General features: G+C 47.0%; 9 protein-coding genes across 9 annotated transcripts in view; 5 read left to right on the top strand and 4 right to left on the bottom strand.

The window, feature by feature from the left end:
- Positions 1-2,686, top strand: part of MCYG_00780 (conserved hypothetical protein) — a gene marked incomplete at both ends in the record, with an annotated part of 2,981 nt that extends 295 nt beyond the window's left edge. The window contains 2 exons of the mRNA XM_002850630.1: positions 138-577; positions 627-2,686. Coding sequence (XP_002850676.1) covers positions 138-577; positions 627-2,686 — 2,500 coding nt within the window. The remainder of the gene's footprint in view (positions 1-137; positions 578-626) is intronic.
- Positions 2,687-3,218: 532 nt separating this feature from the next.
- MCYG_00779 (FAD binding domain-containing protein) lies at positions 3,219-4,802 on the bottom strand (the record flags this gene model as incomplete). The annotated part of the gene is made up of 3 exons (XM_002850629.1): positions 3,219-3,357; positions 3,441-4,519; positions 4,587-4,802. 3 exons carry the CDS (start codon positions 4,800-4,802, stop codon positions 3,219-3,221), a joined length of 1,434 nt encoding a protein of 477 aa, XP_002850675.1.
- A 776-nt stretch (positions 4,803-5,578) lies between these two features.
- Positions 5,579-6,849, top strand: MCYG_00778 (conserved hypothetical protein; the record flags this gene model as incomplete). The annotated part of the gene is made up of 2 exons (XM_002850628.1): positions 5,579-5,694; positions 5,787-6,849. The coding sequence occupies 2 exons, from the start codon at positions 5,579-5,581 to the stop codon at positions 6,847-6,849; spliced, it is 1,179 nt and encodes a 392-aa protein (XP_002850674.1).
- A 1,547-nt stretch (positions 6,850-8,396) lies between these two features.
- On the top strand, positions 8,397-10,735 carry MCYG_00777 (conserved hypothetical protein; the record flags this gene model as incomplete). Its single annotated transcript, XM_002850627.1, has 2 exons — positions 8,397-9,667; positions 9,733-10,735. 2 exons carry the CDS (start codon positions 8,397-8,399, stop codon positions 10,733-10,735), a joined length of 2,274 nt encoding a protein of 757 aa, XP_002850673.1.
- A 1,144-nt stretch (positions 10,736-11,879) lies between these two features.
- On the top strand, positions 11,880-12,495 carry MCYG_00776 (conserved hypothetical protein; the record flags this gene model as incomplete). Its single annotated transcript, XM_002850626.1, has 2 exons — positions 11,880-12,075; positions 12,155-12,495. 2 exons carry the CDS (start codon positions 11,880-11,882, stop codon positions 12,493-12,495), a joined length of 537 nt encoding a protein of 178 aa, XP_002850672.1.
- Positions 12,496-13,735: 1,240 nt separating this feature from the next.
- Positions 13,736-14,793, bottom strand: MCYG_00775 (PQ loop repeat protein; the record flags this gene model as incomplete). The annotated part of the gene is made up of 3 exons (XM_002850625.1): positions 13,736-14,324; positions 14,390-14,647; positions 14,726-14,793. The coding sequence occupies 3 exons, from the start codon at positions 14,791-14,793 to the stop codon at positions 13,736-13,738; spliced, it is 915 nt and encodes a 304-aa protein (XP_002850671.1).
- An 889-nt stretch (positions 14,794-15,682) lies between these two features.
- On the top strand, positions 15,683-17,533 carry MCYG_00774 (stress response protein ish1; the record flags this gene model as incomplete). The annotated part of the gene is made up of 5 exons (XM_002850624.1): positions 15,683-15,831; positions 15,924-15,974; positions 16,029-16,176; positions 16,236-17,006; positions 17,071-17,533. The coding sequence occupies 5 exons, from the start codon at positions 15,750-15,752 to the stop codon at positions 17,531-17,533; spliced, it is 1,515 nt and encodes a 504-aa protein (XP_002850670.1).
- A 462-nt stretch (positions 17,534-17,995) lies between these two features.
- On the bottom strand, positions 17,996-18,666 carry MCYG_00773 (membrane-associated progesterone receptor component 1; the record flags this gene model as incomplete). The annotated part of the gene is made up of 4 exons (XM_002850623.1): positions 17,996-18,223; positions 18,280-18,517; positions 18,574-18,598; positions 18,657-18,666. The coding sequence occupies 4 exons, from the start codon at positions 18,664-18,666 to the stop codon at positions 17,996-17,998; spliced, it is 501 nt and encodes a 166-aa protein (XP_002850669.1).
- A 619-nt stretch (positions 18,667-19,285) lies between these two features.
- Positions 19,286-19,994, bottom strand: MCYG_00772 (uncharacterized protein; the record flags this gene model as incomplete). The annotated part of the gene is made up of 3 exons (XM_002850622.1): positions 19,286-19,586; positions 19,639-19,683; positions 19,738-19,994. 3 exons carry the CDS (start codon positions 19,992-19,994, stop codon positions 19,286-19,288), a joined length of 603 nt encoding a protein of 200 aa, XP_002850668.1.
- Between the last annotated feature and the right edge of the window lie 558 nt (positions 19,995-20,552).

Genomic DNA, 20,552 nt, shown 5'->3' with positions numbered 1-20,552 from the left:
ACCGCGGAGACCAGAAATGTTCACCAAGACCTCACCTACATGCACCCCGACCGTCATTACCAACTTCTAGTGCCACAGCACAGGTCCAGGCTGTAACTCGAACGGACATCTCACATGGACACGAAACAGTTTCGGAGGAACCAACGAATTCCAAATACGGTCTTCCTCATATCCAATTGGAATCATCCAATGTATCGGCAAGCCGGGAAATCCTATATCAATGATGAAGAGTCTGGCATCCCAGAAATCGGTCAAAGGGTGCCTATGTATCCTGATGCTGGAGATGTGCAAGCACCATCGCCATCTCCCGGACCAACTAGTCCCCATGGAAATCAAGATGGACATAGCAGAACCCGCAGCCGGCAAGAATCTTCTATCCCTCCTGGGAGTTATGGCCTTCACGGCCATGGGGTAACTCCTGATGACCCGTTTGAAAAGTCCTGGTATCAAAAGCACCCGAAAGAGCTGGCTCTGGAGGAGCAAGCACTTCATAGATCAGGCGTTGGCAGTCCACGGCCGGAGTGGGCTATGAGTAGTGAAGGCCTGAATGAGATCGTCAAATCATCTGCCACTACAGGTAATACCAATATTACACCTTTGACTAAGCTTGATTCTGACTACTACAGGTACATCCAATGAAATTATGGGCACTCCTGATGAGGAGATAGGGAATATCATGACTGAAGAACTAGCCTCTCGTCTCCAGTCCCCTCCAACAGAGTCTTCACTACAACATGAGGTACGTGACGAGAAGCCCACTGTCGAGGCTTTATCTGAAAGCCAGAAGGCAGCAGGTGGCACGGATAGAACTCATGGATCTCAAGAAGTGAAGATTCATGTCAGCGAGCCTATACATCACCAGCATCACCCCGATGGTTTTGCGCTAGCACCAGAACCTGACGATAAACATGAGGGTGACGTACACGATAATGGGGAAGACGTTCCAGTCCTCGCAGCCGATGAGGTTGACCCAAACTCCGCAGGATTGCAGCCTGCAGTATCCCCCTCCTTTGAACATCGAAATCGTGAACATTGTAAACGTGAAACTGAGGCCTCCCAACAAAAACAGACTACCAGATCTATGAGTACTGTGAACAAAGCCCCTGACTTCCAACTTGAGGGTCAAAGTGGGAACGAAGCTACACCTGTCAAGCACACTAAAGAATACGAACCCTTATTCCCAAATGATGATAACGAAAGGCATCCCTCCCCAGAGCACCGTTTCAAGTCACCGGTCAGCCAGACACATAGATTCCCAAGTAAGGACATATGGGAAGATGCTCCAAGTAGTACTCAACTACATGCAACAGTGTCAACTCCAGATATACCCAAGCGGCCTAAAAGAAATGGGTCAGAACCTGAGTCCCCCTTTGAGACGCCAGAACAGGAACAGGAAAGAGTGAGGGAAGCAGACAAACTTAAGGAGAAGTCAGGCTTGGAAGAAACACCAGTCCATTTAGATAAATCAGAATCCCAAGAATATCACTCGAAACAACGTTTTCCAAGTAGAGATATATGGGAAGAAGCTCCCGAAAGCCAACAACTCACTGCTTCTGTGGAAATACCTGAAGACTCGGAGAAGAACGAGAAGCTAGAAAAACCATCCTTGCCATCACTGCCTCCTCGGCCTTCAAGGCAACCGGATCGATCTTCTACAGAGGAGCAAACGGATGTGTCACCCACAAAGACCCAGGTTGTCAGCCCAACTGAATTAAAGAAACGGCCATCAATTCCTGATAGGCCAAAACCACAGGTTCCCCAACGGCCTACTAAGAAGAAGAACCATGAGGCGGGCGAAACATTAACAAAAACAATATCTGGGGAGCCTACGGACGAAGCGGTGCGCCCAGTCCCGAGAGCCAAGCCAGCAATCCCACCACGAGGCGTTGGTCCGAAGATTGCAGCCTTGAAAGCAGGGTTCCTATCTGATTTAGACAGTCGTCTCAAACTTGGCCCACCGGCCCCCAAGCCCAAGGAGAAGGAAAGTGAAGAGGTAGAAAAGACAGTAGAAAAAGGTCCGCTTAGTGATGCTCGCAAAGGGAGGGCTAGGGGACCGCCAAGAAGAAAGCCTGCTGTCAAGGCTAATCCAGCAGTAGAGGAGATTGCAAAGCCACAAACTCCTGAAATCAAAATTGCTGATCCATGGAATATTTGGTCCATTGGTCCTGACGGCGAAGTGAATGTCTCGAGTGGCCAGTCGGGTAATTCTCCTTTCGAGCCCAATGACATCCAGTCAGAATTTCCCGTTGCACCCCCACCTACGAAGGCAACGGTCTCACCTCCCAGTTATTTGGAAGCCCAACCACCAGATGCATTAAACATTAACAAGGCTGTGGAATCCATGGTGATTCCCAAGGTTGAGGATAACCAAGCCATTTCTGAAGTACCTTCGCCACCAGCAGTAGATGAGCCTGCTTCTTCCCATTTAGCATCCAGCGAACATCAGGAGGAAAGTAACCCCCCGATGGAAGCAGATACCCACGAGCCGGAAGAAGATAAAACCAAACCCGAGCCTTATTCTGGACTGAAAGCGTCGGAAGAAGCCCCGAATGCGGCTGGTATTATGGACAAAGAAGCCGGCATTGAGGAGACAACTGTCCCGGCAATCGAAGCCATAGAAATACCTGCTTCGGCGATTGAGTCCAAGGTTGAGGCTGGAGACGCAAATACCAGCGAGAAACAATAATCCTCTTTAATGTTTACTCTTAACTGTAGTTATTTAACATATATCTAATATTTAGTACCAATGTTTATAGTTTCTCGCTCTTAAGAGGCCATCTCTAGCTAGTTCATGGAAAAGATGTCTGGTAGATATCCCAGCTAGCCTTGGTAACCACATTAATTGTCTTTCTGTCATGCCATGGTTAGCCTCGTGCCTCGTCCGATATTAAGAAACAGCTTTTTATAGTAGCATCTATGTGGGTTCAAATTAATTCCATACTTCATTTAAAACTTCTATATAAAAACCCTGGACTAGTTTAGTTTTCGGCATCTATCAACGGAGGAAAGGAGAATATGAACAAGAACATCGGAGCTAGAATTATGGAGTACGATAGCCCACTGACAGCCACTACATATATTTGTAAATTCAAGTGAGCAAATTATTCCTAGTTACTTCGAAGGATGGAGAGATGAAGAACTGTTTCAATTTTGGTTACCTATACTACGAACACTATATACTTTTTTGGGCTTACCCCCGTCTCTTTGCCATGTTTACCTCAATAGCCAGTCTTTATCTGAAACGACTGGTCGAAGATGTTGTTTGGGTCTTGTTCCGCTTTGATCTTCTGCAATCGTGGAAGGTGGTGACCATATATCTCTGAGGGGTCTTCATCACCATAAGCAAAATTGACGTACCTAGATATAGTGTATATTAGCATGGCTTATCCTCGTACCTACTCGATTATATTGTTATTTTTGATTAGGATAGGGACACGTACGTAGCTGGGGGATCAAGGCTACTCGTCGATAAAATTAGGCGGCGAGTGGATAAGCCGTAGAATTCAGCAGCAGAATCTATGCTTTTATCTTCATACCAAGGAAATATAAGAACATTGAACCTGATACGGTCTCTCCAAGGTACCGAAGAAGAATTGGTTGGGAATGACCGAGCTTTGCCCATAGAGTATGCCTCCAGGATAACGGTGCTGTTACGGGCGCTGCCGTTGTTTGATGAAACCCAGGTCACATAGTCGTCCCAGACCTGCTTCCATGTTTCTGGTACTAGTTCAGCGAGACCGGCACAATACGACGGCTTGCGGCCACCTTTGACGCAGGAGCTCTCAGCGCCATCATTCCAATGAGTATAATGTGTTCTGGAAGTCGTATCAAGGGTGGGGCCAATGTCAAGTATAGATGCAAAGGCAGCTCGTCCCTCAGCCTCTGTACCATAGTAGAACGGGGTAACTACTACAGTAGGCATATTACCAGGAGCGCGGGCGTCTAGTAAATATATGAAAATATTCATCTCTGGTTTTAGAGTAAGCTCATTAATAGCTTTGATGACAGCCTGGATTTTATCTCCCGTGAAGGTGAGCGCACCTAGCCAGGCATACTGCCCAGATGGTTCCACTGGATACGCTTTCATTCTTGCAGAGGTGACGATGCCAAAATTTGGGCCAGCACCACAGAGAGCCCAAAAGAGGTCATCGCCAACTGTTACAGTTTGTAGGATACCATCTCCGGAGACGACGTTGAGGGATAAAATATTGTCAACACCGAAGCCATACATACCCATCAGATTACCGTATCCGCCGCCTAGTATGGCTCCAATAGCACCGACACAGTTGCAATTTCCGGTGGCAACAAGGGCATTATTAGAAGAAGCAGCTTCGATTACTTCAGATATTAGGATACCGCCTCCAACAATGACCTCTGTCTTGTCATCATTGAAAGTGGCCGAGTTCAACTGTCTGAGATTGATAAGTATCCCATCAGGAGGTACATCTAGTGTAGTGGTAAACCCATGTGCCCCTGCCTGGGCAAAGAACTGAATGTCATATTTAATGCAATATTGTACCTAATACACTGTGTCAATTCTGTGGTTTTTAATCAGAAAGTGAAAGAGGAGAAACTGCAAAACACACCGTCCTGGCCACATCCTCCTCGCTGGCCACGCTAACAACAACTCCGGGAGATGGGGCGTGATACTCACTCCACCTCGCGAACTTTTCTCCGTTTTTAGTGATCAAGGCTGATTTGGATAACTGAGGACCGAGTTCACCACTCACGTCCTCCAGAGAAAAACCCCGGACGAGCAAGTTCAGAACCGGCAGAATCCAAACAAAAGTGAGTAGCAACATGACTTTTTGCTAGATTTGACTGCTGTTACAGGTATATTATGGTAGAGTAAAGACCAGGGTAGCAGTTGTTTGTCTTCGTAAGCTCGTAGGTTGACAGGGCTGAAAACGCCATTGAGATGGAAAACATTGCAGCTCTTATCAAGGCACAAGCCCTTCCTTTTTAGCCTGGAGATTTCTCCAAGTAGGAGTTCTCATGGAATTCCAGGATGCATCATGGTTGACCTTTCCTTTGATATAGGATATTGTGGCATAATGGGGGAAAGCCCGATGAGGTATTCATCTCTGGAAATATCTATAATCGATCCCATTACTGCTGTAGGTATATTGAAGTATCATGGGGTGTTGCTGGTAGTCAAGTACTGTGGGCCTTCTCAGCATATTATACGCTGCCTTGCTATAGAGAATAAGTAGGACATCAACTCAGGAGGTCAGCTTGATATCACAGTAAAACGTAACAAGGTACAGCGGCGTCAAATATTACAATGTATTTACCGAATTCTTACTTATCATTGGTCAATAGTCGCCACTCCAGTAATTTATTTTTAGTCATCAATACATTTCAAACGCCGATAAATATAAGTCAGGATATCAGATGGTTCACTACGCATCAGAACGATATACGAAGATCAAACCCATTATATACTACATTCACCATTATTGGCATGGCAACAGTTTATTCCCTGGTTGATAGCCGTCATATGATCGCATCATCTACTTCTGGCACTTCTCCTGTGGAGAGAGGGGACAATAGCAAGCAGCTAGTAGTCGATTGAATAATGGCCACGGCAAAGGATGTACAATCACTTCTTCGCTTTCTGACACAAGATGCTAGGGTTCCTCTCGCTGCTGCAATTGGCAAGGTCAAAGGCCTACAACAGGCGAAGCTACTAAAGTATGAATGAATACAACCAGGATGAATCTTGCTATTCATATACCCTCTTATTTGATAGAGCTGTGAATCCAGGCTGACTGAAGCTTCAATAGCCCGGAGGATATCTCTAAAGCAAAACTGGAAACAGTCCAATCGGTTTTTACGGAAGATAAGATTGGAAAACAAGTGTGGCATGCGGCGAAAAGGGTCGTCAAAAAGCGATTAGCCGACGGAGACCCGGAATCACCGTCATCTTCATCACCCTCGAAGAAACGAAAAGTGCCCGCTACAGAACCTGAGATAACTCCTGAATGCTTTGAGGCGTCACTCACGCTTCCCATAAGTACTGACTTGGACGAAATTTCCAAGACTTCTATCATCACCAACCGAGCTCCACTTGTGTTAGCATTTGCAGTCATATCACTGAAGTATACAATGCCCGAACAGCCCTTATCCAGCAGACTGAGTCTTGCCCAGGCCGTAGTAAGCGCAAACAGTCGTACAAAAGCTCGCAGACTTGGTATAGACACTACCCCCGGCACGGAGGACGAAGGATGGGCTCAAGGTCAACCTACCGTCAAGGTTCTGGGAAGAAGCATAAGTGTCCTTCGACGAGTGGGATACGACTGGAGGGGAAGGGCAGCTGAATTACCTGATGATGAATTTGATAGCAAGAAAATGGAGGGGAGCAGCAGTTCCCCGCATGCCGAGACGGATTCCCCTGCGCTCAGAGCCGATGCGCCATCGCCTAAACAAGATAATGACGGCGACAATCTCCCAGCCCTTTGGGGTCTGGACTTGGAGGGCCATCGGAAATCGAGTGATGGCCATCACAATAGATATGGTGGGTACGACAGTAGAAGCCATAACACACATCTCCCCGTATTCAGGCCTGAATCTGCCCGAGACTACCTATTGGGGGCATTTTGCACCCATAGCCCGAGCAACGCAAAAGCCGATTCGAAGTCAGCCAAGGAGAGAGCTCTAAGCGTGCTTCTTGGCGCCATCGATCATGTTTGTCAGTCGTGGGCGTCGACGCTAAGCAAGGGCGAATTAGATAGGCGGGCCTGGTGTTGGTATGTTGCTGTTCGGCCAGTGGTTGAAGATGGAGTTTCGGGATGGGGCCAAAAAGGAAAGGTCCATTTATCCGCCATCCTTGATTTGAGGAGGACATGATAGACAGTTTATTTCTTCGAGTTTGAGAGTAGCTATTGGCCGCGAGGAAATTTGGTCAATTTTTGCTCATTGGGTTATGAATCATCCGTGTTAATTGATGCTAAACCAATCGTTTTGGTTCTTATATACAGCAAATTTTTCCCCCATAACCATACAAAAACTCAGTGACGGAAACTTCAGGAACCCCACACCTTGCATGACAAGAGCTGCCTCGCTGTCCAGTGAAGGAAGAAATCTTGTGAAGGGGGGGAGGAGGGTTGCAGGGAGGGTGCATCAAAAGGCCAACTTTCGACATCGAAGCCATTCCCTTCCTCTGATGTCATCTGGAGGTCTCACCGGTGTGGTTGCCCACGGAAAGGCCGTGTCCACCCTGGCTCCATTCCACGAGGAATCTAAGTGGCCATTTCGAAGTAACCCTGAACAGAACCCTCGATTGGACACGAAATTCTCCAGGGCAAACCCTCAGCTCGCAGCCTCTGATGAAAAAAAAAAGGAACAGCTGATGAAAGGACAAGAGATGAGATATCGAAGAGCGGATCTCTCTCTCCCCCCCTTTTTTCATTTGGCAAAAGGGCATGCGTTAATATTGTGGCTAGGTGAAGTGTTATGGCAGGGTCAAGAGGCAGGGGGTGCGACCAGGTTTATGCCACACAGAAAAGAGACTCAGTCACCTTCCATGGCCCTAAGGAAGCAAAAGTTTAGCCCGTATGCTGCATGCTATACGGAGTCCCCATCCCAGGTTTGGTAGGATGCCGACGGTTGCCCCTAGAGTCTCTCCTCTTCGACTTGGTTTTTTTGTCCAGTAGCAAGGGTAGGAGTCAAAAGAGGTAGACGGGATATCCTCTCTCCCCCCATGTAACATCGCCCACAATGTATTCACCAGGGCAACAGCTCAGCTTCTCTTTGATGATCAACACTGTGTATATCTCCTGAAAGAACGGTCACCATAGATGATTCTCTGTAACTAGTTGGTTGAAGCGGCCATTCTTTTCCAGGAGTGTCCCGTCGTATCTTACCTGTCCAAGTACCTCTCGAGTACAAAGTACTATCTATATACATCCTCCCTACATACAGCATATGTATAATACTAAACACTTATACATCTCCATCTCATCCCGAGCAAGAAAAAAAAAGGGCAAAAGGCAAAAAGAGAGAAAAAAAAAAAGGGAAAAAGTCTTGGCGCGCGGTGAGTTTCAGATCGTCGTTTTCTTCCCTTTCGACTTTCTTTCTCCGCCGAAAACCAGCAAGAAAAACAACGACATCGAACTTCATCGACTTCAACCACCAAAACTCTCCTCTTTCCATCGCTCGCTGCACGCTCACGACTCGCTCGAGCACCCGCTCTGCTCTCACCCTTATCCGGTCGTTATATGTCTCTCGCTTGCTGAGTCGTGTCCTTTTGTTTTCTTGTTGTTTCTTGGGCTCTTGGTCGTCGGGTTTCCCTCAGCCGCGGTAGTTGAGGAGAGAGTCTTTTGGAAGGCTGAAGCGCCGAAAAAAGGGATCGCTGCCCCCAGGCGGGCAGTGTATCATCGATTGCCACGCCTACAATGAACGAACGACCGGTATCACCCTGCAAGGGCGTGGATGGTGGTGGTGACCACGGACAGTCGCCGTCGAACGATCGAACGAGTGGTGGCTCAGGGCAGCCCGGTCAGGCCCCTCGCGTATCACAGTCGTCTCCGGTTCTGAACGTATTTAGCGATGAATTCTCGCTTGAACGACTGGATGGTTCGTCCGGCAGCCAGAGGCAGTCGATCAACAGCCTCTCGAGCCAGTCGTCGTCGTCGAGTTCGGGCAAGACAGGGTCGAGGGATGGACAGGTTCCCCCCATGAGCCCCTTTCAAGGTCTACCAGAGTCACTGGAAAGACGCGCCTCACAGCTGCTACAACAGCAGCAGTTGCAACAACAGACAGTCCTACCACAGATGCCTGATAAGATACATTTCCCTCCGGATGTAGGACCTGTCCCCCGAACATCCTCACCCACGGTTTCTATCGCTCAAAGTACTGCATCTGCCGGCCATCGAAGTGTTAGCACCGTATCCAGATTCTCCATCCCTCCTCGCGCGTTGAGCCCCTATACCGGCCAGACAGGGCCCAGCTACCCGTATGCTATGTATTCCCAAGGAATCTCCATGAACAGGGCGTCATCGATCTCTTCAAATTCAACGGTCCGGCCTGTTGAACGAAATTTCGTGGCAGCTGCCCCCCCGCAGCATCCATACGCGCTATATTCCCAGAATACCGTCCCCGAACACGTTCCGGACGAACCTCTTCCCGCAGCCGTCCCTCTACCCCTGCCTGGCCATCCTCAAGTATACAGTCAACCTGCCCCAGCCCCTGTTGCGGACGAAGTTGGAGATATCTTGGGAACAGATGGATATAGAGAACAGCTCCCCCCTTACTCTCGTTATCCTGATGGTATCCCAGAAAAATCTTACTACGCTCCTGCTGCGCCCCTCGGCGTTGCTCCCACTACCAATACCCCCTCACAGGCTCTAGAAACACCCGTCTCACCGATATCAGAAGTTTCGTCCCGCACATTACTTGCTGATAATATCCACACAGCTGCGGCTTCTCCAGCAGACTCGTCGACTGCCGAGTCAGGGAACACATCTCAGGAGAAGATTAACGAAAAGGAAAGGAGAAGAAATAAAAAAGTCTGCTGTGGCCTGCCTCTATGGATCATTGGCCTCATTGCCATCGGCCTAATCACCGGAACTCTTATCGGGGGTGTCCTTGGTGGAATTGTAGGAGCTCGTCAAGGCCAGAAAGACAGCGATAAACCCCCTCCAGACCCAGATCATGAACCATCAATGTACGTGCATTTCACGCTCGTCTCAAACTCATTATCCTTTATTACTCAAACTAAACGTACTATAGGACCGCAACGCCAACTTCGACATCCAGCGGCACTTTGGATGCCATACCTTTCCCGACCGTAACCAATATTCCTACTTTTACTCCTATCCCCACGGGGGATATCTCAATCTCCGGAAGAACGTTCAATTCCCTGTCTCAAAGCTGTGTCAATTCAACCAGCCTCAAGCTGTCTTGGGACTGTATAGATTATGGCCACTTTAAAGGCTCTATAATCAGCGGTCCCAAAGACTCTAGATCAATCAGATTCGTACAGACGCCTCTAACGGGAAAATTCATATATGGAGACCAAATACCAGCTCTAGGGAACAAAGATTATCCACTAGAGCCTGTCTATGACTCGAAATCCCTTGATGAAGGGCCAGCCTACTTCTTCTATACCACGTTCGACAAGCTAGTTATAATACCAGATGACCAATTCCCATCTGGTGTCGCCGGTAGATCAGTGGATGAATCAGCGCTATTTCAACGTTCTACCAACCGATCAGGGAAGGTCCAATCCTTACCCGGTGACAAGCCATGGTTTTGCTGGTGGAATACCACATACATAGAAACCTTCATTTACGCCAACAAGAATGCATCAGAAGATGATATGATGACTAGCGGTGAAGAACCTGGAGGCGGCACATATACATCAGAACCAACTGTTCCTCGGGAATCCACCCTTGTCAGTTCATCCACTTCCCCTACTTCGACGCCTATCGCCACAACATCCGGCGAGAATGGCGATTTACCACAAGCATATGCACGAGCCATTAAAATCAAGGAACTTCGATTCTCCGACGCTAGCCCATCGCCACCTTATTGCCAGCAGATGCAAGTTCTGGACGACTGGAGCCTGTCAATGCTCAAGAACCAAGCGACGATTGAAGAAAAAGATTCTGAATCAGGTCCAGACGTCGACGATGTCGATATTAATTCGAGAATGGCCGCAAGGACCATCCTGATAGGATCGAGAGGCGTCGAATCTGACCAATGTTATTGTGAATGGATATATGGTAACTGAACTATTTTTTTTCCTCTTTCGGATGAACTCCTGCTCTTGGTTGGTATAATTGCCATCTTCTTATATAGTATTCACCTAGGCGTTTGAGGTAATATCTTTCTTTCGGCATCGGCGTTTATATTAGGTTTGGACTGCTATTTTTCTTATCGATCTTGTCACATTTCCTCATATATCCTGTCATCATCATATATATAGCAATGATTTCTCTCACATTCTCACCCATCAACCTAGCTTTGGCAACCTTCTGGATTCTTCGGCCCGCTTCTGACCTACACTTGATATTTTCTGGATTTGATTGATCCTACATTCAGGGAAGAAAAGCATACCATTCACGTTCGTTTTCCAAATTATTGTTCTGTGCACATAAGTATCACTGGCTATACCCGTGGTTTCGCCATCTCTTCCGTCTACCTCTTCTCCTATGTTTCCTCTCTTGAATCGGTCTTTCTGGGTTCGGTAGATTTATTGTGTTTCTTGGACCGTATTCTTTGTGCAGGATACATGTATTCATTTATTGGCTATCACTTTGGACAAGGCAAATGGGCCTTTCTTACATTCCACGGTCATTTCTACAGGTGTTTTCCCTCCAATTTTCCTTTTGGTTATATATTAACCTCCGTTATCTATATATAATCTAGGGATAGGTAGGTATATAGTATCTACAAATATCAACTTCGCTTTTTTTTGTTGTAACTCTCGTCTGCGACCTCTCGTAATGTAGTATCATCTATCTGATTGGCCTCGAGCCTTCCGGCTGGCAAACGGCGTTCTCATAGCTGAACTATACAATATATATATGCAAGGAACAGGGATATAACTAGAACTTGTACTATGTATGTGTATGATGTCCACGATCTACAGGTGGAAATGCAAGTTAGACATGGAAATATACAGCGCCCATAGCCAACCCCCTTGTCCTGGCAGTGTTGTTGGCTGAACAAGAAGTTTATTGGTGGAGCTCGGAAGCTGGTAACTATGACATAATAGCCTGGAGTAGGAACTATACATCCAACGATTGAGGCAAAGAATGGAATATAAAAGGCGAACAGTCTTAAGGATATCTATTTAATTATCGTTTGCAGTGCTCTAACTGATTCTATATAGCTTCTGTGTTGTTTCGAAAAAAACAAGTTGATTTTGAACCATGAGCCTGCCGTCTTCGCTCTTACAAACGCTGCGTATCACATCCTCCCGGTTGCCAATTTCAGCTGGAAGAAATGGCGCAGCAAAGCTGTCAATGTTGCATGGTGCCCGAAGAGCAACCAGTTGGAAGAGATCTATTCATTCAAGTCAGACGGGCGGGCTGAGGGAGAAAGACTCAGCAGGTGGCAAGGAACAAGGTATACAAGCCTCATGTATCCCATCAAAATAACGCAAAAGACGACCTAATAAGCTATGACAAAAAATATAAATATATAGCTCCACACCGCCATAGGCATCACAAACCAGAACCAGACATGGAAGAAGCGGATTCGTTTGCTAAGGAGTTCGACTCTCGTATTCCTTCCAACAAGGCCAAGCCTGCACTCAGCGACGCATACCAGCATAGCGGAGTAGACGCAAAGCACCCTAAACGGCCATCACGGGAAGAACTGAGCGAGGAAGAAAGGCATAAGATGGATGAACGGGAGGAGGACGTGAAGCGGCATAATTACGATATGGAGCAACGGCACGGCCGAGCATATAGTCAAATCACGCAGGAAGGGGAAGTGGAAACGATAGATGAGATGGAAGAGGCGCGGTTCAAGGGCGAGGAATAGCAACATGTTTGCCTTGACGATGGAAAGGGGCCGGATGCTTGCAGGAAAGGCGCCAGGAAGCTGCAGCTGTTGTGTTACTTGAGAGAAAGAACGGAAGAAAGAAACCAACAAGCCATGCAGTTGAACGTGAGACTTGCCTCTGGTTCCGACCGAAATGTTTCATGCATATGCTGTGCCTTGTTAGGGGAAAATTATGCCTTTTGAGAATGGAAATTGGCTGTATATCTGATATGGTGGATATGGGGGATTTTTTTTTTTGGATAGGCTTATTAAGGTCATCAGGTTTTTCTCTTTTGATGTCTGTAGTGAACACATGTCTAATAATACGAGGCAATGTAGGTGAAAACTTCTGTCTAGGAGTATTTGTAACAGGGTACACTAAAAGCAAGGTCTCTCGGTACATTTCCGCCATTGGTATACAAGCAAATATAAAGGTGTAGGTAAGAGGAAACGAACAGCGCAGAGTAGGGTATCTTATCATAATGATATTACTACCAGTGGTAGAAATGCCCCAAAGTCTTCTACTGCCGAATACAAAGAGGTACCACTCTCCGTATCAGATAGAATAATTTTGCCCAACCCTTTATAGGACGAGATGTAATTACCAATCAACATCGGGTACATGGTCCTCCAGCCCGCCGGATTGCTGATAGGTATCGTCAGTTGACCTTCCATTTTGATTATGATTTCTCGAAGTTTAGGGCCAGGCACGGTATTTTGTTTTGGTTTTTTGTTGTTGTTTTTTGTGTTCTCGGGCTATATGAAGTGCTGGTTGTACCAGTGAGAACTGGTAGAGTATCCGGCAAATAAGGCTAGGGTCAAGACCTTGCTGGTGTTTCAAGCATGTCGGGCCAAGATGTGATATGTTCCTCAAACCAGGACCGGCCAGTCACACAAAAGGAACCACATATCAATATCCTGTCTTTCTCTTCTTTTCTTTTCTTTTCTGTTTGTTTGTTTTTTTTTTTTTGGTATAAAGGGCCGTTGAAAAATGGTGGGGTGTGCACAAGGGAGAAAAGGTAAAAATTGGTACAAAAGAACTCCGTCGCTACCACCAGTGTAATGAAACAGTATATCCAGAATGAATGTCAAGAAAGAAAATAAGAAAAATAAAAGAGAAAAAGGAAGATCGGATTTTTGGAAAGAAGTACTTGCAAAGGAATGGAAAACCGAGTAGAGTTGGGCTTTCTAATGAAATGCAAAGTAAGATTTTTTTTGGGTGTCATAAGGCAGCTTTTAATCAGTCCTGTAGAAGGGGAGTATCCTCGGAGATGGCATCGTCTTGGGCATTGGTATCTGTGCCGTTAACAGTACCGTAGGAACGATTGTTTGGCCCTGCCGGTTTGCTCACTCCGGCCTCGAGTTCTGGTTTCTGGGGATTTACGTATTCGAAATAAACGCCCATTACCAGTAGGGTACCCTGTAGCATTGAAGTCACCACGTAAACACCCCAGGTGCTCCAACCTTCCATGCCCAGTCTCTCAGCCAGGCTTACAGCCCAGACCAGAGCACCGGGGGTCTGGATGCACATCATCTGGATACTCAAACTGCCTACTCGACGTAGACGCCAGGTGGTGTATATCTGTGGGAAGTATTGGATGGAAGAAAGGATAGTGGCCATGATTCCCAGGATGTTCGCCCACAGTTGACGACTGGAAGGGTAGCCAAAGACCACTGTGAAGCCTAGGATGGCTACAGCGATCGCATGGACGAGGCATATTGCGCCTACTGTGAGAGCTGTGCGGAAACTATGGGTTTTCTGAGGAGTCGAGGAAGCTGATGAAGGAGCGGGGGGATTTCGAGGAAAGTATACAACGAAAAGAATAAGGCTATAAAAAGAGTCAGCCTAGAGAAAAAGCACAGCATAACGTCCCGATGTCGAGGCAAGACCTACAATATTACGAAACATAGCGACTGGACGCCGACCTGGATGATGCCTAAGAGGCCAGCAAAGCAGGCAAACCCACTGATATCATGGCAGCAGGCGATATCGCGAGCACTCTTTGGGAGAACCAGGATATTTGCAAACCCCGACGTCCCCGAGGTTGTTCCTAGCAATATAAAATAAGGAGATATGCCAAAGGATGTCCCCCTCGAGATGATACGGTAGTGCTGGGGAAGATATGATAGTAGGATGCCGAGGAAGATCAATCTAGGACAGTAAAGCCGTTCAAATTGAGTCAGTCAACCGCGGTTCTTCGACCAAAAAACGGGATGAGTATCAACTTACAGAGAGAAGGTAAAGCTAACGGCACCGGGAGAGGCGAGTTGCTTGCATTCTTCGCTCATGTTCACCATGATTTCTATAGAACTACGGTCAAAAGGCGAACGGACAGGGGAGTATGGGCCCGACGAGAGCGCATGAGTGAATATATAGCGAAAGGCCGGGAGGGGGTTAAAAAAGGAAGGGAAGGAAGGGGGTTCAACACGCCGGTACGGTCATTGGAGAGACGTGTCTTTGGGAGGTTTGTCTCGCGCAGAGACTTTGATTCTTCTCTGGAGGTTTTTTTTTTTCCCCTTCACTCTTCGTCTTCCCCTTCTGAGACGCCGTGCAAGATGTTGAAGATGCGCCTTGTCCGCCCAATGATGTGCACAGGCCCAGCCACGACCAGCCAATCAGAGCGTGATCTTCATACGAACTACGGAAAGTCTAGCTTCTTTAAGTATAGCCTGGTGTGCGGGGCCGTTCCCAGCCAATAAGAGTGATTCCAAGTGAAGGAAGAGTTAGGTAAGCGTACTGAGTACCCGTAACGGGTTAGTCTATCTTAGTCATTTGGTCACGTTACTTTCACCCTTGAAGTCGGTTTTGGTGGGGAAGAAAAAACGATGTTTTTTTTGTCGGTTAAGAAAAAATGTATGTATGTATTAAAGAAGATGATATATGATGACAGTTACAGTATATGCAGGCTAAGACGGCAGTGCATTAATAGAACCAATACTAAGAGGTTTGGAGGCAGGCAATTGAGAGAGAGAAGATGTTTGCCCCTCAGTTCCTTTCCTTCGCCTTCAACTTCCAACTACGTCACACAACACGTCATAACAAGGAGCAATAGAGCTGCTTTGATATCGACCTGGGACCTTGCTTCAACAGATGCCAATGAGTATATATTGAAAGACTGGCCGGGTCCGCTGTCTGGTTTTCTATCTCTTGTTCTCATGCAAGCCGCCTTTTCTTTGGAGAAGACTTGCTACAACACTTGGCTGCTCGCTATTCGCATGAGACTCGTTTGTTGACACCGGAGCCATCAGCCATTATGAAGTGGCTATTTACCGGGCTAATCATAGCTCTGACGGTGTCTGAAGCTGTGGGCTCCAGAGACTGGTTCAGCAAAGCTGGTAATACTGTTTCCCCGCTGCTCGTTTGTCGCCGCCCAATATCGCATGCGTTGGAGTATCGCTCTATGGCTAACACGTCACGGTGTCCGCAGTTTACAACCAATGGCATGAAACCGAACTTGAACGCTGGCTTTCGGACCATGGTGAGTTGCAGCCAGCCACTGAAAGATCTAATGAACTGTCCTAACCATCTCTAGATGTTCCATACCCTTCACCTGTAGATCGCAAGGATCTTGAAGAGCTAGTGAAGACCAACTGGGAGTCATATGTCGTCGCGCCAGCTTCAAGGACGGCAGAGGAGGTCTCGGGGTCTTTCAACGACGCCAAAGAATGGATATTCGAGTCGTGAGGCTTTGGTAGAATCTCGCTACAAGACGACAACATTGACTAACTATATCATTTAGATGGAGTGACTCTCAGTTGAAAGCCTTTCTGGATCGCCATGGCATCCCATGCCCTCAACCAAAAAAGAGGGATACTCTCCTCTCCACGGCCCGCCGCAACTATGAATCAATCGCCCAGACACTTGGGCAATCAGTCAACTACCCAGGGAACTGGCTATATGAACACTGGTCCGAATCTGAGCTAAAGGAGTATCTTGACAGCCATGGCTTCCCTGTCCCTCAACCGACATCCCGCGATAAGCTTATTGCCGCCGTACGCCGAAACTCCCGTCGTGCGGGAATAGAAAGCCGAAAGTCTGCATCCGCAGCTTCAGCATCCATGGCTGCTGCCCAGGAAACTCTTACTGAGGCATTGTTCAATGCATGGTCCGAGTCTGATTTTAAAAAGTTCTTTGATGAACATAGTATCAAGGTGCCTCAGGGTTCCAGGAGAAATGAAATGCTGGCTTTGGCACGCAAGAACCGTCATTATCTGCTAGAGAAGCCGGCTGCTTCAGTTGCCTCCGGCTATGGAGCTGCTACTTCCAAGGCTGGAAATGAATTTGCTCGAGCCACAGACGATGCGAAGCTAAAGATGGATGATGCTTTCAACCAAGCAATTAACGGGTGGTCTGATTCTCGCCTTAAGGGCTATCTAGATGCCCGTGGCATTCCAGTACCACAGAGCGGAAAGAGAGATGAACTCCTTGCTAAGGTACGGCTCCATGGACACAAGGCTGCATCCGGATACTCCGCTTGGACTTTTGACACCTGGAACAAGGAGAACCTAGGGTAACTGAACACTTAGCCATGATACATCTAGTTGAACTCTTACTAACGGCCGGAAAAAATATAGGAAATACCTGTCTTCCCAGCACAAAAAGGCTCTAGAGGGTGTTGAATATAGCCGTGATGAGCTCTTAAAGCAGGCTCAAGACGCATACAATCACGCCTGGAAGGCAGGCGGTCCCACATACGCTTCTATCACCAACTACCTCTCCCAAACTGCCAATTCTGTGAAGGACACCGATTTCAACACGTGGTCCAAGGATGATATCGAGAAGTTTCTCGCCTCCTATGGCATAAACCCTACACGCGGCTCAAGTATCGAGGAACTTCGAAAGCAGGCTAAAGATAATGCCGATTACTTCCTCTATGGAGTAACCAAACAGGAAGCATCTATCTTTTCCCGACTCCAGGGCCTCGGTCAGTGGGCTTGGGATCAATTGAAGATTGGGGCTCTTAGTGGCAGAGCAGAGGGGCAGAAGGCAGCACAGGAAGTCAAGGAAAAGGCATCTAAGGTCGCTGACGAGCTTTAAGTTCGGGCAAGCTTGTGTCAAGGCAGTCGTATGTACTTGACAACGGCTTTTCGGTAATGCAAGAGGAGGCCAGAGTCGATAATGCTAAAATGCTTAATGGGAAGGACATCTAGTTTGTCTAACCCGGTCTTGTTTTATTAACGACTGTTAAATGCTTTACAGATTTAGTTTAATGCTCAAGCGAATATTTGTAAAACAGTATTATGACCTGCCTATCATGCCTATGCTTCATTGTGATTTTGTAAGGGTTTGTTGATAGCCTGTTTACTTCCAAGCGATTTATCCGTAAATAGAGAGGGTAAGACAGAGTTCTGGCCTCTTCGATCTTATTTTGTTCATGCATACTTGATATGTCATTACTATCATAATTTTTCACCAATTACACTAGGTCCACAGCGCCAGTGCGCACCCGGTAGATCCCGAGAACAGATAAAATACTTAAAAAAAGCCCACACTAGCATATCACTCTTTTAGAGCTGGATCACCTTCAGCAACAAGCTTGCCAACAACGAGATACTTCTCCAAAAACCTCTCTTCCCATCCTCTTAGATTCTCGAGCTCCTCCTGCCCTAATCCATTCAAGTCATCCAGTGGTCCCTTGAGGTCTTTGGTAAGCATTTCCTCATCGAAACTCTGGCAAGCTAGTCCACGAGTGGCATCTCGTCCAGCAAAATTCTCATATGGTCCGCCCTAGATAAGTTGTGGTTTAGAGAGTGGAGTCAATTATTAGTTTGTTGAGAGCATACCGGTCCGTAGAAGTTCCTGCCAGGGGTGACATCGAATACACGTCCCCGAACTGCAAGGTAAACGGGAGCCCCATCCTTGCCGTTGAACGGTAGGAGATCGGTGGGTGAAAATGTACGGAAGACGGTGGGTGGGGGAGCGGCAGGGAGTGCCACGGGTTTCTTTGGTCTGAATTGCATGTATATTACAAATATAAAGAGCGATAATAGGATGAGGTTGATTGGAGAAGCGATGGATGCCCTGATGATGCAGAATTGGATCAGTATAGAGCTGGGAAGTAGATCGAGTTTACTTACACTTCGGCGGGTGGAGAGGTATCTTCTATTCCATCTGGTTAGCTATGTCTACCCGGTGCATTAGAAATGAACGGCACGCTTACCGGACGTCATCTTGAAGCTGTATCAGGCGCGCTGCAGTGTACAAGTGTCCTATCAGCGGAAAAGATTGCAGGTGTTGCAAGGCTGATATTGACGTGCGAAAGCTCGCCCTTTGACATCAGAAAAGCAAGCGGATTATGTCATCATAATGATGATGTCAGCGTTTTGACTTCCCTATTATAAACTCTCAATGATCTCGGGGCCAACGTTTATCACAGACGAAATTCGGGGTTCCCTGAGGCGCTGACCAAACGATAGCGGATGGAATGGGAGATTAATAGCAAGATACTGAGAAACTCGTCACCTAACTTTTGTCCCTTCAGAATAGACTATCTTATAGTGAGTGTGCCATATATCTTAACGAACACCGGCACGGAGCCCTTCAGAAAAAAAAAATATGCACTTGAGCTCTGTTCTGGAATCTTCTGCAGAGAAAGCGCCAGTAGATTGAGTAAATATTACCCTGGCGGTTCAATATTCATGTAATATATGCTCTTATAACTACCACGAGCTGACAAGGCTCAAAGGGGTATATACCAATTATTCCTTAATCCCCGAACGTATCCTCCAAAGTACCAAGACCAAAAAATAGCCTGAAATGAAATACAGAATACCAAACAAGGGGCAGTGGCTAAGAGTAGAACGGGGAAGCTTTGGTAGAGTATTGGAGGAATATTGCACAGATATCTTCTATCGTGTTAACGCCTGCGCAATATTCCAGACTAAATCGGTACCAATATGGACGCGAGTCCTCTCTTAGTAGCTCGTTAGCCCACTTCTTCGTGGCCTGGGGTATATCCTCTGCTGCAATATTCCAGCCTGAACCCGACATCACTCTGAAGAAGAACCCCCCGATGCACCTAGGAATACCATCGAGTAACATCAATCGTCCCGGTAGCACCCTTGGCCTGAGGTCTCTTATGGTGAGTATGCTAGTACATATTAATAGCAATATCATCGGTATTGCGGTGCATCGCCACTTACAGGGCACCTTTTTCACCCCTGGAGGTTCTAGGAAACATAAGGTCACTATTAAATGTCAGCCTGGTGTATCCTTAACACTTGAGCTCAAGGACTCCATACAGTGGGAATTGAATTCCGGAGGCAGACCCAAGCGTTAACACTTTAAGTTTCTCCTGTATATATATTGGCAGTCCCCAGTCTAGCTTATCGGGTAACCCGTCGGTGTATGAGAACTCCATTAGGGTGGGGGGCGATGAATCATCTACTGCCGTCCAGATCTTCCATTCGACAGTGACTCTCCCGGTAAACCTTTCACCAAGCGTCTGTGTACCACAATCAGGAAGTAGCCGATAGGAAACACACTGCGTGGGATCCATACTGTACATAGTTTGACGAATTTAATATGTGATAGAATAAGTTCCGTAAAACTGTGAAAGGTGACGTTTGATGCATGGGTATGACTCCTTTTTATATCCAAGCTGATTTCTCCATATTCTAGATGGATCTCCAGTGTCCATAGAGCCGGCATCTCCCGAGTAGGAATTTTGCTATGCATTTTGATCTAGACTAGGGTAAGGTATGAATAGATAGGTAGATTTACGAAATAATCCCGGGGGAGGGGGAATTGGATTTCCTGTCATGCCTTGTTGCAGCAACGTCATAGAGAAGGCGGCTTATCGCCTTATAAAGTAGACTGCCAATCAATGAGCCTGTTTTGTTAGCTCTGGTGATTACAGAAGACATCATTTGCTGGGTTATTCCATGAGGACACGGACCTACCTCGAATAGAGGGTTGTTATTGTTATGCCCAATTTGTCGGAGCAAGGAACCAACTTAGTTTCTCTAGGTCCCAGCAAGTGATCCCGGTTGATCTCGAGTGTGATTCACTAAACGAAGAATTCATAGTTGCCGCAGCTTTTTATGCAGCCCCAAAT

This window comes from Microsporum canis, genomic scaffold (genome assembly GCF_000151145.1).
Source record: "Microsporum canis CBS 113480 supercont1.1 genomic scaffold, whole genome shotgun sequence".
Classification (NCBI taxonomy): Eukaryota; Fungi; Ascomycota; class Eurotiomycetes; order Onygenales; family Arthrodermataceae; genus Microsporum; species Microsporum canis.
The sequence above is the reverse complement of the archived record's forward strand: the minus strand, read 5'-3'. Positions and strand labels throughout refer to the sequence as shown.